This window comes from Osmia bicornis, chromosome 1 (assembly GCF_907164935.1).
Source record: "Osmia bicornis bicornis chromosome 1, iOsmBic2.1, whole genome shotgun sequence".
In the NCBI taxonomy this organism is placed as follows: domain Eukaryota; kingdom Metazoa; phylum Arthropoda; class Insecta; order Hymenoptera; family Megachilidae; genus Osmia; species Osmia bicornis.
In genome coordinates this window covers 12,532,521-12,547,202 of record NC_060216.1, presented here as the reverse complement: position 1 = coordinate 12,547,202, position 14,682 = coordinate 12,532,521, and the positions used below count along the sequence as shown (strand labels likewise).

At 34.6% G+C, this 14,682-nt stretch overlaps 4 protein-coding genes across 7 annotated transcripts; 2 read left to right on the top strand and 2 right to left on the bottom strand.

The window, feature by feature from the left end:
• Positions 1–37: 37 nt before the first annotated feature.
• LOC114876363 (E3 ubiquitin-protein ligase RNF123-like) lies at positions 38–5,320 on the top strand. Of its 4 annotated transcripts, none has more exons than XM_029187742.2 (11): positions 38–143; positions 820–939; positions 1,008–1,330; positions 1,393–2,337; positions 2,404–2,540; positions 2,615–2,715; positions 2,880–4,012; positions 4,081–4,409; positions 4,491–4,656; positions 4,736–4,876; positions 4,933–5,320. In XM_029187742.2, exons 2-11 carry the CDS (start codon positions 842–844, stop codon positions 5,259–5,261), a joined length of 3,702 nt encoding a protein of 1,233 aa, XP_029043575.1. In that variant the 5' UTR covers positions 38–143; positions 820–841; the 3' UTR covers positions 5,262–5,320. The 4 variants fall into 4 exon arrangements, with proteins under 4 accessions (XP_029043575.1, XP_029043573.1, XP_029043574.1 ...); XM_029187740.2 differs by having other exon boundaries at positions 684–939; XM_029187741.2 differs by lacking the exon at positions 38–143 and adding an exon at positions 390–478 and having other exon boundaries at positions 684–939.
• Positions 5,321–5,364: 44 nt separating this feature from the next.
• On the bottom strand, positions 5,365–7,831 carry LOC114876370 (putative sodium-coupled neutral amino acid transporter 7). The gene is made up of 4 exons (XM_029187765.2): positions 7,247–7,831; positions 6,691–7,051; positions 6,370–6,619; positions 5,365–6,307 (listed from the first exon to the last, which is right to left on the bottom strand). The coding sequence occupies exons 1-4, from the start codon at positions 7,347–7,349 to the stop codon at positions 5,651–5,653; spliced, it is 1,371 nt and encodes a 456-aa protein (XP_029043598.1). The 5' UTR covers positions 7,350–7,831; the 3' UTR covers positions 5,365–5,650.
• Positions 7,832–7,933: 102 nt separating this feature from the next.
• LOC114876373 (bolA-like protein 3) lies at positions 7,934–8,921 on the bottom strand. The gene is made up of 4 exons (XM_029187767.2): positions 8,720–8,921; positions 8,366–8,492; positions 8,189–8,277; positions 7,934–8,132 (listed from the first exon to the last, which is right to left on the bottom strand). Exons 1-4 carry the CDS (start codon positions 8,759–8,761, stop codon positions 8,067–8,069), a joined length of 324 nt encoding a protein of 107 aa, XP_029043600.1. The 5' UTR covers positions 8,762–8,921; the 3' UTR covers positions 7,934–8,066.
• A 919-nt stretch (positions 8,922–9,840) lies between these two features.
• LOC114876371 (GSK-3-binding protein-like) lies at positions 9,841–13,846 on the top strand. The gene has a single exon (XM_029187766.2). It carries the CDS (start codon positions 11,014–11,016, stop codon positions 11,515–11,517), a length of 504 nt encoding a protein of 167 aa, XP_029043599.1. The 5' UTR covers positions 9,841–11,013; the 3' UTR covers positions 11,518–13,846.
• Positions 13,847–14,682: the final 836 nt, after the last annotated feature.

Genomic DNA, 14,682 nt, shown 5'->3' with positions numbered 1-14,682 from the left:
CAAGGTATGCTTTCCCAGAGAAAATGGCGATGTCCCAAGCTTTCCCCTTCCCAGGACTCCGACACATCTTCGGAGGTGACCTCAGGGAAAATGATGATGATAATTGAATTGATACTTTGTTTGATGCTATACATTTGTTCAAGGTAAGTATTTTATTTCATTTATAACAATTTAAAAAAAAGAAAAATTCTCTTTTTGTCAGTTAACGAAAAATAAAAACTTAAATGAAAATAAAATCGAAGACTTCTTTTTTAAAAGAAGTTTAAGTGTATTAGTTTTCACGTTAATTGCTTCGTGCAATATAGAAAAACGTTTTGAAATAACTTAGTAATTTTCCGTGTATAACTGTATCCCGAAAACGTATAGAGGAAGAGTAGGAAAAGGTATATTTATACTTACTCCTAACTACTGCAAATACATAAGCATGCCTGTGATCAGCTGATGTCAGCTGATATATCTATATATTGTTAAAGAAACGGTAGGAATATCGATGTATTTCTCGATTGTGCATGTTTATTAACGATAAAAATACTTTTGTTAGTTACCGTATTGACCATCATAATTGTGATTTCATTATTTCATTAAATTTAATTATTATTTAACATTCCTTTTGATTTCTTAAACAAGACGTATATATGCATGTAGCTATCGGCGATTATCTCAATTCATTGTACTGTTTGCAGATTGATAAATTAAAAGTGTTAGAAAAATAACACAATGTTAATACATCATATACATTGAAAATAGAATACTGACCAGCAAAGGAAACTATCATTTTTAGTTCTAAAATTTGTTCATTATAAATGTTTTCAATGCTAGAAATTGATAAAGGCTTCTGGATATGGAGATCAATGAAATTGTGAGAAACATTTTTGGATCCGATGTGCCCTTAGAGAGTCCTGTCACAAAACCTAAGAAGGAGAGCTCAAAACATTCAAGGTACTTTTAATAACTCATACCTTTCACCATTAAATCAATATTTATTGAAATGTACATTTATATTTTAGGATATCAATTAATTTAAATTCTGTAAATCAGTATATTGAAACTACCCTTGGGGAAAATGCTCCAATTGAAAATGTCCAAGATAATAGGGTTGGTCGATTGGGACCAAATGTGGTCAAGTTTGATATATCAACACACCAAGGGCTTTTTATAATTTCACCTAATAGACTTAGCATTAACTCTCAAAGTAACTTCAGTACAATGAAAGCAAACGTGGCAGTGTATAAGGGAAAGTGGATGTATGAATTGCAGCTTGGATCTAAAGGTCTCATGCAAATTGGTTGGAGTACAGCTAAATGTGAATTTAATCAGCAATTGGGAGTTGGTAAGAGTAAATTAAATAACAATTATGTAATTATTTATCAATTTTAATAAATGTATTTTCAGGAGACACTGTTAATTCCTATGCGTATGATGGAAATCGTGTTAGAAAATGGAATGTAGCTACGCATAAATATGGAGAGCCATGGCTTCCAGGAGACATTATTGCATGTGCTATAGATATGGATAATGGAACAATTGATTTCTGTAGAAATGGTAGAAACTTGGGTCGAGCATTTGAAAATATAACAACAGGTGCTGGTTTTGCATATTTTCCCACAGTGAGCCTTGCACTGACAGAAAATTTAACAGCCAATTTCGGTTCTACACCGATGCGCTATCCTATCGAAGGATACGAACCTTTGCAAGCGGCACCAAAGCAACAAATAGATCAGGCTACACTGTTATTTAACTGGTTTCTGAGAATAACAGAAGTGATAAACGCAAGACAGAATGTGAACGATGAAAATACATTACGCGACGGGAATATGAGCGTTCAGGCCTATTTAATGTGTCTTACGAGAACCGTTGTAAAACACATAGGACCTCTTGTTACTGTACCATATATCGCAGAATATATTTTAGTTCCATTTATACAACAACTTTCTGAATCGAAAACAGATCCTCCTCTGTTATTAACTTGTTTAGATTTGTTCTGGACATTTCTTGAAGAACACGAAATGAAAGTGTGTTTAGAAAGTACAGTTATGTATTTGTTATCCGCATTCAGACACGTTTCTTTGTTACTTGAATATCCTGATCAATGTAAGAGTTTGCATCTGTTGACAAAAATTTGTCAACATTCGTCGACACGTCAATATTTATTGCAACATTTACTGTTTGATCGAGTAAGATTTGCAAACTTTATGCATGTTAAACCACTTGATGAAGGAGGTCTTGCCGATGTGGTTAAAGACGTATGGTGGGAAATGAGTCCTACGGACTCAACGATCGAGGTTAATAAAGCAAGTTATTTGAATGCCTGTGAGAAAATTAAGACTGCTATATCTGGTACGACCAACATACGTACTTTCAAAATTAATACAAATTCGTGTACTAATAATTTATGTTTTGCAGAAGTAGAAACATTGCAAGTAGAATTACTAGTGATTCTGCTTAATAATTCTGATGGCAATGAAAAAAAGCCGACGTCCAGAGCAATATTCTTAAGGAAATTAAAACGTTTTGTTCAAGAAAACCTTGACACGAGTCGGGTAAGTATAAAAATGATCAAATTTAGTATTATAATTTTCGGCAGTACTTTTACAAATAATAATTGATACTTTAGACTCTACCGATCACGTTATGTTGTTTTCACCGACTTCTGGTTGCATTCAGAGTTTTATGGGACGCTGAAGTGGGAACATCTCCGGTTTATATACCTTGCAGGTAAACTTCCATTTAATTCATTTACAGTTCCTTTAGTGCGTGTACTTTTTATTAACTTCAAACAAAGGATACAACAATAAATGTTGCTTTGTGTATATTTGTAAGCATTATTGAGCCGTATTTAATTTACGTAATAGCATTTCCTTATAAATTGGAATGGGCAGGGCGTTCTACGACGCGTCGATTGATCACTCTAGAACTGAGAGACTGGGAGGAGTCTTGTCCCATTTAAATAAAACGTTCAGGAATGAATTGCAACAATTATTAGGACCTGAACACGAAGTAATTACCGCAATGGATCAGGCTCAAGATTCGTCCAATGTACATAACAGAACAAGACTGATGGATTTACCTATAGTTAACCCAACGTTCTCTCGAGTAACTGGCACGGACGCATCGGGTCAAGGAAATTCAATGATCTTTGAGAGAGTAGGATACTTTCCATATACAAGGGAAGACAGAAGTCCGCTTCGCTTAGGCCCTCTAAATCCAACAACTTCCTTGCTTGAACTACTCGACAGCATAATTTTATTTTATCACATAGTAGCAAAGAAGCAGTTGGCAAAGGTGGCTATTCTTAGAAACAGCATGTCCGAGTACATCACTGCTATGCAAGATACAAAGGCAAAGTTGGAAAAAGCAAAGAAGAAGAAAGATCCTATGTTTCAATCGATTCAGCAAGAACTGTTAAGAACAATAAACGTATTCAATACTAAATTAACAGAACAAGCAAGACACATGGCATGGATCCGGGCTGCTGTTTACTCAAAAGAAAAACAATCACAGATAGCGTGGCTTCTAAAAGTAGTCGCGCTAACTTTGAAAAATGCCAGCCTGGAAGAAAACATGTTTAGCTTTGTACCTGATTTCTACTTGGACGCATTGGCCGATCTGTGCGTTGGTCTAAGGAATCACATGCACCCAACAGCATCCATCGAACAAGTTCCAAATTATAGAGAAATGTTTCTCGACATAGCTGAATTTCTTTGCGAACATTTCATGGATCCACGTATAGTGAATGCAAACTCAAAAAGCTCGTTGCTTCTGACGTTGGCTGGATTCGTGTTCAATCCCCTTACCTTGGAAATTTTGGAAAATGTACCGGAAGAGAGTAGAATAAAAGTTGTGACGAATTTATTAAAATCGTATGACAATAGAGCATGGGCTGAATCAAATTGGATTCTAGTTAGATTTTGGCAAGGTAACGGCTTTGTTTTCCGCTACGAAAAGAGTCCACATCTGTCGAAGAAGGTTGGACCGAAACTGCTTCAACAAGAATCAATCTCTCAGCCTATAAGTACGTAATCATTGTTTTTAATAATTATTTGAAAAAAAAATTGGATAATCTGTATCTTTGTCTTTTAGAACCGTGTCCATCCGCTGTGTACCAGAATCACGTGAGGGATGTATTACTAAAGAATCCACAAGCTACAACGAAACTTTTAAATTCTTTGTTAAATCAATTGAACTGGGCCTTTTCTGAATTCATTGGAATGGTACAAGAAATTCACAATGTCTCGTCGAGACCAGAAAGAGTCTTCATTGAATCTAGACAATTGAAAATTTGTGCTACTTGTTTTGATTTAGCTATTTCACTTTTAAGAGTATTAGAGATGATTGCTACAGTGGCTCCTAGTATTTTTAACAATCCGTCGCAGTTTTCCAATGAAAATTTATTGTCCAGGTTATGCCAGGTACGTTCCTCGGGTTTGCTCGATGACAGAGATAGCTATGCTGTTTAATATTATTTTATTAATATTATATTACCTTTACAGTTGTTGTGTCAAGTGTTAAACAGAATGAGTTCGCAAACTAGCTGTTTCCAACATATTGTATTATTGGAAATCCCGGATTTAGAATCGGTAGATCATTTTCCAATACTAGCAGCGGTTGCTGGTATCTTATTAGCTCTACTTAACGAGGATATGGCCAATTTTAAATGTAAGAATCCCCTTTAACTGTTGGATCAATAGAGGATATGTATAATATAACTTGATTTAAAGAAAATAAATTTTATTAGCGAAAGGGTTAACGGAGGTACCAAAGGTCACTCAAACCTTACTGATGGAACCTAGTTTTCAAATGAGCTCTCTTTACTTCATGTTAGGAGATTCCAAGGTTAAAACGGAAAAAAATATAAAACCATTTTCTTTCGCAAACTGTAAGTATGCTTGAATAGTATTAAGCTTAATAATAATTATACAATGTTTCTCGCAGATCCAGATGATGTAACGAAGGAAGAAATAAAAAAGGTAAAAGATATGATTGAATATTTAGACAAATGCCGTGCCATTTTGCCAGATTCTAAAATATTAAGCGATGACGATAGTACCTGTACGATATGTTATGCATACCCTGTCGCAGCAACATTTGAGCCTTGTCATCATCAAACATGTCGTATTTGTATCGATCGACATCTCTTAAATACTAGAGAATGTTTCTTTTGTAAAGCAAGAATCGATAAAGTTGTAGATCTTTCTGGCAACGTGTTACACGATTTTAGTAATGAAAGTGCATTAGCAAAACAATCTGAAGAATTGTCTTGATGCAAATGTTATAAAGTTGTTATGAAATTAATTCGATGAATAAATTCTTGTAAAGATTATCACCTTCTAATTCCAAAGAAAAGTAAACATACTGTACAAAATATTATGTATAATTCTATTTATTTAATATATTTTTTGTTTCAAGATATATAAATACAGTATAAAAATAAAATTTCAGTTTCTAAAAATTTCCTGGCACAACCCATCAGATATGGCAATGATTTTGTACATACATCAGTCTTTTCTGACTTAATACTAAAATTAAAATTATACATTGAGCAAACTTTTGAAAAGTACATTATTGCAGACTATACGTTTCGTCTTGAGATCGGTAGTTTACAGGAAATTCTCTTACATAATATTTTTTCTATTAAATTCTGAGGAACAAATCATTTACACAAACTTTCTCTTAGCTGTCTAAAACCAGTTACTAATGATGGTTTATGCGGTGTTGGAGATAAATCTTGTATACATTCGATTAAAATAACACCCGATACAAATGCACCGAGTCCAGTAATAAAAATGGCAAAAAATATTAGCAAGCGATCTTTATTCAAGTGTAATTCTGAATCTTTTAAAAGAATGCTTTGAAACAGACAAATGCCTGGAAAAACGAAGATAAAAAGGGCTGATAATGTCCCTAATACATTAATAACTGGTGAAATATCGGGTACTACTATCGCGATTATCAAAGATAATGTATACCAGATCAATGTTATAAAAACTCTAAACTTAATATTTACGTTAATATCCATTCCAAGCAGATTTAAAAGAGCATCACGGCCGCAATATAGTATAATTGGATACGTTGTAAAATTTTTAACGGCTATAAATATAATGGCTAAAGTGAGGATTACACTTTTGTCTGTGTATCCTTGAAGTATATCGCTAGGAACTTTTCCAGCACCAAATGTTGCATATCCACATATTCCAACCACTGTATAAGCGATAAAACAAATAATCATACTCATTACGGCACAGAACGTAAATTTTCCAAGTTTTCGATCCTTCATACAAGCATACATCGGTATCGCTGTCATGTGACTCTATAAATGAAGTTTAATGTTAATTAATGTATTACTATTGCTGTTAAAATTTTTATACTTACTTGATAAGCAAAGCAAATTACTGGAATTATTTGAAGTGTTTCCAAGTTATTATCTGGCCATATTTTCATGGGATTAACAGGAGATTCAGTTTTTGTAAAATTTTTGTAAATAATTAACCATATCACATACAGAATAGTTATACAACCAACAGAGCTAGCATAACTTAAAATATCCAGTCTTTTAAAAAAGCATAAGGGTAATATAAATGCACTACACGTTACAGCTGTGATAAATGATCTAGATAAATACCTGAAATATCAAATATGTTAATAATAGAAGGTTTAAAAAAAAAGTTTTATATGTAATTCAACTTCAATTACCAAGTATGACAATAATTCAGTCCATAATATGTTGCTAAAACTCTATCAAACTGATCACCAATAACTATTAAAAATGTTAAACAAGCTCCAAAACTGTATATTATAATACATATAGCACATAATAAGAATGATTTCTGTCCAAAAAATTTAGAAAACATATCTTGCATAGAACAGGTATTTGTAACATCACTACAATTTGCTAAAATTACAAGCGCAGCTGTGATGAAAATTAGAAAAAGAAATTGAGCAATAATGGATGTAGCCAATCCTCCAGCTTTGTCAAAGGCTTGTGGAAAATTCAAAAGGCCTGCTCCAAGGGTAGCATTGGTAATTAAAAATATTGTGCTTAACACATTTGTTCCTGCAAACATACAATTTCTGTAAAATTCCAATTATATTCTGTTTGATAAAATTACGGCATTGCCACAAATCGCTGTACCACAAATTGTCGTACCATAATGTAACAAATGCGATAATATTATCAGACAAACGAATGATACAACACACTTTGTTCATTGAATTCTAATATAAGTGATTCCAAAACAATATAATATACCTGATCGGGGGGTTTCATCACGGGTAGACGAAGGATGTGGTGCAGTACATAATAACATATCATTGCTAATAAGTTCCTCGGTTTCACCGATTAAATAATTCATGGCAAACGAGACTACAGATCGAGCGGTTATTTATGACTAACAATCTATTTCGCTCGTATCTGAAATTATGCTTTCTCCCAAACAAAAAGAAGACATTTATCAGTAATGTCTACGATTTGACTGAACTGAGACCAAAGGTCATTTTAAGAAAAAACACTTCGTGTTTGTTGTTTTAAGACAAAAATAGTACATTCTGTGTATACCAGTGTATGCATATAAATATTACGTATATATACATAATATATACGTTTAGAATTTCTGTAAATGCTGTTTAATACAAAATTTGTCATAATTAAGTTCGCATGAAATCGCTTTATAAAAATTGGGAAGTTTATTAAACAATAAATTATGGTATCATATCGTTTTTGTTTGAAACCGGTTGGAGGTTAGGTAGAAAATGATAGAAACCGAACTACAGAAGTCATTTTGAATATTTGAATTATTTTTTAATAGCATTTTTGAAAATTAAAGTTCGTTATTAACAAAATATATTAAATTATTCAGTCTGTACATATATATACATCCATGTTTGTTGCTAAATTATTCGATTTACAGTATATTTATATATGATTCAGATCACTATAAAACGTTAACTAATGTTGTTAATTTATTTGATATTTGTATAGCGATATTTAAGCTATATGTATACATAAATATGTAAAATTTACAAAACTTTGTTAGATGCAAGAAATGGTTCTGTACAAAATTAAGGATCATCTATGATTCAGGAACACTTGTGTATATCCTAACACCATGCATGTCTTTAATCTCCTCTTTAAGTGCCTAGAAAAATACGAAATGTTAATTAAATATTAATTTTCAATTCTAATCACACTTACTTCATTAATCATTCGATGTTGCTTAACAGTGTTCAGTCCTTTAAATTCTGTAGCAACAACATTTATTTCAAACATAGCACCACATCCTCCTAAAAGAATAAATTGTGGATGTAAGATTTCAAAAAGAATGTTATAGATCCCAAAAACTTGAAATATCTTTTTAATAACTTCTTTTACCTGATACATCATTTACTTCAATAAGCTTAGCATTAGGAAATTTATTTTTTAAAATTCCTATCATTTTTTGTTCAGCTTGTTTTCCAGCAAGTGCTCTGTTGGGTCCATTCCATACCCTGGATAAAAGCTGCAAAACTTTCATTTTATTCATCTTTCGCATTTTTAAATTAATTTATTGTGAAGTGTTTTATGGGTAGGGAATGAAAGAAAATTGCATATTTCTTCAAATGTTAGAATTGGACATTTAATGACTTGACTTCAATGTATTAAGTTTACATTGTATGTTGTAATTATTATACAATTTTTGTAATATAAAAACTTTGTTACTTAGATGAAATCGTGTTTTTTACCTACCGAAATATTACGAAAATTTAACATAAACACACGACCGAACATAGTTGCTACGGTAGGTCGTGTTAAACGTCGTTTGTTTCTATATTTCGAATTTATAGTGTAATAATTCTTTACTGGAAATAATTGAAAAAGATACTAGAATAACGCCGCATGGACACGAATATTTTGCAATCAGCTGATTTGTAGATCTATGGTGGCGGCATCTATCCGTAATTCCAACACTTTATAAAACAAAATGGTATCAAAAGCAAGGCAGAATAAAAATATATATACACTAAGTATTTTATTACTTTATTATGAACGTAACATGTGTGTAAATTACGTAATCGTAGATTTATTTATAATGTAATATACATTGCATCTTAGAATGCATACAATTTTGTTTTTATAAAGTAGAATGTAAATACCTAGTATCTGTACTAAATACATATCTTGAGGTATTAAAAATTGAATTGTGTAAAGTATCTAAAGATAGAAAATGCAGTTTCAAGTAGCTAAAACCTATTTCTATTTTTAGATTCTATTTTTTCATTAATCAATAATATTTCTTGATCAACGAAACATCCATTCATAAATTCGAGAAACAATAAACTTAGTATATTTATTATTGTTTCAGCTTCTGCAACTAATGAGTACAATATCAATAATACCTCTATCAATATAAATAAACAAATGTTATACATTTCATTAATATTTAAAGCAGAAAAAATTACATAACCAATTTCAAATTACATAACCTCATTATATGCACCACAAAAATGTGGATATATTTATCGTAATACAATATTATCTAGCTCAATGATGCGTCATAGTTTTTAGGCAATCATCTACGTAAGAAAGGTACACGTATACGGTGATGTAATGGAAATAACCTTTCATAGAATTTCGTAATATTTAGTCGATAAGTGTTTTGAAATATACATAGGTGTATGTACAACAGGTAACGTTGTGTCTTGGAGGTTAGGATAATGAATGATTCGCTAGGTGCAGATAAATGTGTATGGTAAACATATATATCGGGAGTAGAAATCGGGAACACGCGCGTGTGCGCACGCACGATAAACTTGGCAAAGGATGACGTAGATTAACACACGGGTCGAGTGTAACCTTGATCCGTACATTGCAGCTTCTCTCCCTTTACCCTGCGACCCCTGATCATGCTATTTTGTCGAAAGCTTAAACGCTTCTTAGGAGTAAGAGGGTACATACAAGTTGACTCATACGAATTACTTCATGCGAGAAATGCATGCTTATTAGAAACCCAACAGCGATCGGAGTAAAGTTGTTTCACCTTATGTGTTCAAATATGGTATTCCGAAGGGGCAGGGGACCGAGGAACAAGGAAGTAGCATAGGTATTATCGATTCGCCAGAGCTCACGAGTTAACGGTTTGTTTACACGAGCGTGGGGGAAAGTGCGCATGCGCCGCAGAACCAAAACAATAATAAGAGAGTAGAAGGTTTGTGGCTGGCGGATGAGCGGTCGCTCGCTTGGGCGTACGAACGAACGTTGCTGTACTTTTAATTCTCGTACGTGCACAAGGCCCGTTTCAACGAAAAAGCGTTCAAGTTTAACCTTTCTCAAACGGTTTAGTCAACGTTCGTCCAACTATTCATCGCATGTGTATATTTCTCGTTTCTCAACGTACACGCTGCCCGAGCCAGAACCAGACTTGCGTCAAAACGTGTATTATTGTGCAACGTGCGTTCGGCTCGAAATGTAATACGATCGAGCAACAATGTTGCTGAAGTAATCACTATCAAGTGGCCGAAGGAATGAAGAGGAATTCGTACATATCGAACAAAGTACCGTGTGTAACGAACCGGTGTGTGCGTTAACGTGAGTGCATTCATTCAATTCGAAGCAAAGCACCAAGCAAAACTTGATGAGTCGCTCAACATTCGAGAAAAGGAAAGGTTTCAGAGAGGGGGAAGGATAGATGGTGCGTATTTACCCAGTGAATCACGCGTTCCATGCGATTATGAGACGTGGTTGCTAGTTTAGGCCATCTATGTTTACACGAACGTTTTTCTCAAAATACATTCGTAAACATCCATGTGGATGAAGAGTCGGAGAAACACTGAGTACTTACCTGTCTGACTGTATAAACAAGTGTTTTGCATTAGCAAAAGAACTTGCAGTGAAGAGCATTTACGTGTATCTTTGAAAAAAAGGGAAAGAGAATTTTATTGTAGTCTCTACTCGCCCGTATTACACAGACGTGGAGGTGTAAACACGACGTTCGTGCCATTGTCCTTTTGTTCTCATAGCCGGCAAACGGGGGAAAGTACGCCATGCCGAGCGCTGAAGAAACAACATACCTGATCGAAGTAGTGCCTAACACGACGCAGGACTTCCTCTCCCGCGACGTAGACCTCCTCGTCTCACAGATCAAGGAGAATCTTCGATTGTCTAGCTTAAAGGCCAAGTCGAGTATCAGTTATAAAAATCGCCCCTCGCCCTATCAAATACCGTCGAGGTCGTGGGCAGATCCGAATAGCTGTGAAGTATGTGGCACGAAGAATGCCGGAACTCACGATCATCGTCATCACATAAGTCATCATCACAAAAGATCCACCGCCAGGGAGGACGATCCTTACGAGCTTCTGCAAGAATTGCTGAGAGAAGGTGGTTTGATAAAGGAGGCTGTGAAGAGACTTCAAACGAATCTCGACGACCTGGATAATTCGGAGGAAGAGGAGGATGACCAACGGTCGGCGGTATACAGAAGGAAACCATATTTTTATGACTCCGAGGATGAACAATTACCGCCGGTATACGAGCCGCTCGAGCTGTGAAATTAAATTATTTAGTCGGCTTCGTCCGTGGTTACAATTTTTTGTCTAGATCAAGGTGAAAACTTTCGGTGTTCCTCATTTACTTTCGATGTGTGTACGAAAAGTGTCGTTAGGCATGAACATTCGTCTCGGGAATCGAAAGAAAGTACAACGAGGTAAACATAATTAGCCAAGAACCCGCCTTACATGGCCGTGTTTGTAAATATAGTATGTTGTTATTCAAAGCAGTTTCACACATGGCTTCGTGCAACTTCGGCTAAGATCGCCGCTCTATCGACAATCCACGAAGCTTACGTGGAAGACATGGCTGCCTCGATTCAAGCTCTTGGACTCGATTTACATGACAACATTCGTCGGGTTTTTTTTTAACTACCAGTTCGTCTCTCTTTGAATAAGAAAGAGTTCCTGAGTGCTATTCTCGTCCAGGGTAACAGAAGTGCGACAGTCACCGATGAAATTACCAAGTCGCTCTTATGATTTGTTTCTTTGTTCGGTCGACAAGCTTGGAAATTTTCATTCATTTAGTTCGTTATTTTTCTCGCAATTGTACAAATAGTTTATACAACAGTCATTTGAAGGAAAAGAAACGTTGGCGAATTTTTGCCACTTGACTCAGACGACGAAATAATAAACCAAGTAACTGTACACCTTTGCAAGCTCATCTGTTACCTCTGTTATATGATTAGAACTTTTGTAATAGCATGAAATACGGAAAAAAGAGCACGTGTATGAACGAGAAGTATCCTATAGGATATTATAGTTGAACAATTTACCTCGATTTATTCGGGATGATATGGTCCAGTTACTAGTAGAAGAATAATAAATTGTCTAATAAGGAGAAGTTACGACTTGAGAGAACGCGTTTTGGACGAAATGGGGCTTGAAACATAGACAATGCGAAGTAGAAATAATTCTGAAAGATCGACCATTAACTCTTTGATTTCAATTTGAAAAAAAATACAAATTTTGAAGGCACAAGTGTAAAACATTTAAGTTATTAATTAGAAGTTCGGTATTTAAGGTTCATGCGTATAGTATGCTTCAGTTTGTGAAATAATACTCATGGTTATGTCACTCCTAGTATTGAATTCAATGTCGCTATGATTGGTCAATTATCAAGATAGAGACGGATTTGAGGGTGAATGAGTAGGAAATGAAATGTTGAAACCGATTATTTGATGTATAAGGACAGATTATGGAACGGAAAATGTAAATTTATGAGGATTACACGATATAATTTGTGAAGTAACTTTTTTTATACTGAAACTAAAGCGTTAATGGATAATCTTTTAATCGTACACATTAGTGTTTAAACACTTTCCGCCCAGGATCGGACCACCGTAGAATCCTGCCGTTATTCTAGACTGCATTTAAAAGCACACTCAAAGGGGGGCTAAATTCACGTGGTCGGTCACTACAGTTCGTCTCACAGGGGGGGTAACTTACTTCGTTTGGGTGGAATGTGTTAGTCCAATTTCGTTGAAGCACTCAACCATTTCGGGACTTCTCTTTGTAAGAATCAATCAACGAATTAGAAGGTCTTTACGCGTTGGAGCATTGCAACTTGAAGGATAGTGATCTCATTTATTTGTTTTTATTCGTGCGCCACGAACAGGACTATTTGATTGATTGTGAGAAACATGAAGGGTTATTGGTTGAGTCGCTTTCGGTTAAGTTCCATAATTAATGCCCACGAGTCTACCGTTCTCGTGGACTATAGCAGACTTCTTTGAATAGACAGCACAGCCGGCTTGTAAAAAGTTATGCGAGCGCGTGGGCTTGTTACAATCGACACGTAGATTTATATTTGCTCCGCATATATAGTACATAGTTATTTATCACTATCAATTGTTAGCGACGTAACAAATGCTGTACGCGCGTGTAAATTTGTGTATATAGAATACATTGCATGCACATCCGTGACTGGCTTAACGGTACAGCATGATTCATTTACGAAGGACTTGGCGCAATAATTGATTTGTGTAACGACGTGACATTCTGACAACCAGAAAAGTAAATAACGTGTGCGATGTCACACATGTGTCATATTTGCGCAGTGTACAAACGTTAATGAGTTAAATACAAATGTTGAGTTAGACCGTAATTCCGGTGAATACGTGATTATACGAGACGAATGAATGTTGAATTAGTGTGTTTTCCTTCGATATCGTGTGAAGTTTTGTCTGCGCAGGTATAAGTGTATAGATTATGAGAGATACTTCTTTAAATTTACCCTTCAAGCGTAAATTAAGGATGCTGTACCTCGTTGTGATGACCGGATTTGTTGTCCGGCTAACCTTAATTATGAATAAAGAAATAAAACATTTAATGTTGAGTTTTTTCGATATTTTTTTAATTTCTTATTAGAAGTTATATCTTTTAAATCTCTGTCGTCATTGTACTATACATAAGTACAGTTATGGTCGCTTAGTTGTAGATTTGGAATCTAATTGAAACCATTATCCAGGTATTCTAGAAATTTTTTCAAAAATGTCCACTTGACTTTGACGTTTCTTTCTAAACCCTTAAAGGACTATTGAATACGAATGAGACATATGGTTATTCTTGGATCGTTACCTGGGTAGTTATTATCCTGGGTCACTACGTAAACCTGTAAAGTTTCATTCAAGTCGGTGATTAATGTTTACGATGTTCTCTTGTTAGTAATTTGAATAAAGCAATTTCATAAAATTAAATATTTTTTTTTTTGATGAATCATTAACACTTGTGTCATCGTTGATGGAAGGTGTAGATAATGTTGATCATCGGAGCTCTGAACAACCAGTTCCAAGAATTGATAGGAATGACTTTGCGACTATTAAACGAGCATTAGCAGTACACATATGTGAAAAATCACGAATCAATCTTGCTCTACATTTTTCTGATCTCAACTCGAAGTTTTATTAGAAATATAACGACTTCTAAAAATTGGTACAGCAATATACGTATCCTTTCTCTGCTGTTTATAATTGATATTACGTAACAATTTCTTTGTGTCACAGTAGCAGCTGTTGAAAATATTATCAAATATTATCGCGAAATATAGGGAGATCTTTGAATCACCTCGCTACTACAAAATTAAAAGGAAGTGCAATAGATAATAATTTCCAACGATTCAAATGGTGAATTTGACTGGTTAGAAACGTTTGCGTCATCACTTAGAAA

Coding starts and splice junctions, on each gene's coding strand:
- LOC114876370 (XM_029187765.2), bottom strand. CDS start 7,349: ATGAATTATTTAATCGGTGAAACCGAGGAACTTATTAGCAATGATATG. Junction 7,052..7,246: donor TGATGAAACCCCCCGATCAG/GTATATTATATT, acceptor GTATGTTTGCAG/GAACAAATGTGTTAAGCACA. Junction 6,620..6,690: donor CTGAATTATTGTCATACTTG/GTAATTGAAGTT, acceptor TTGATATTTCAG/GTATTTATCTAGATCATTTA.
- LOC114876363 (XM_029187742.2), top strand. CDS start 842: ATGGAGATCAATGAAATTGTGAGAAACATTTTTGGATCCGATGTGCCC. Junction 2,716..2,879: donor CCGGTTTATATACCTTGCAG/GTAAACTTCCAT, acceptor TGGAATGGGCAG/GGCGTTCTACGACGCGTCGA. Junction 4,877..4,932: donor ACCATTTTCTTTCGCAAACT/GTAAGTATGCTT, acceptor TGTTTCTCGCAG/ATCCAGATGATGTAACGAAG.
- LOC114876371 (XM_029187766.2), top strand. CDS start 11,014: ATGCCGAGCGCTGAAGAAACAACATACCTGATCGAAGTAGTGCCTAAC.
- LOC114876373 (XM_029187767.2), bottom strand. CDS start 8,761: ATGTTCGGTCGTGTGTTTATGTTAAATTTTCGTAATATTTCG. Junction 8,493..8,719: donor TAAATTTTCGTAATATTTCG/GTAGGTAAAAAA, acceptor AAAGTTTTGCAG/CTTTTATCCAGGGTATGGAA. Junction 8,133..8,188: donor AACATCGAATGATTAATGAA/GTAAGTGTGATT, acceptor GTATTTTTCTAG/GCACTTAAAGAGGAGATTAA.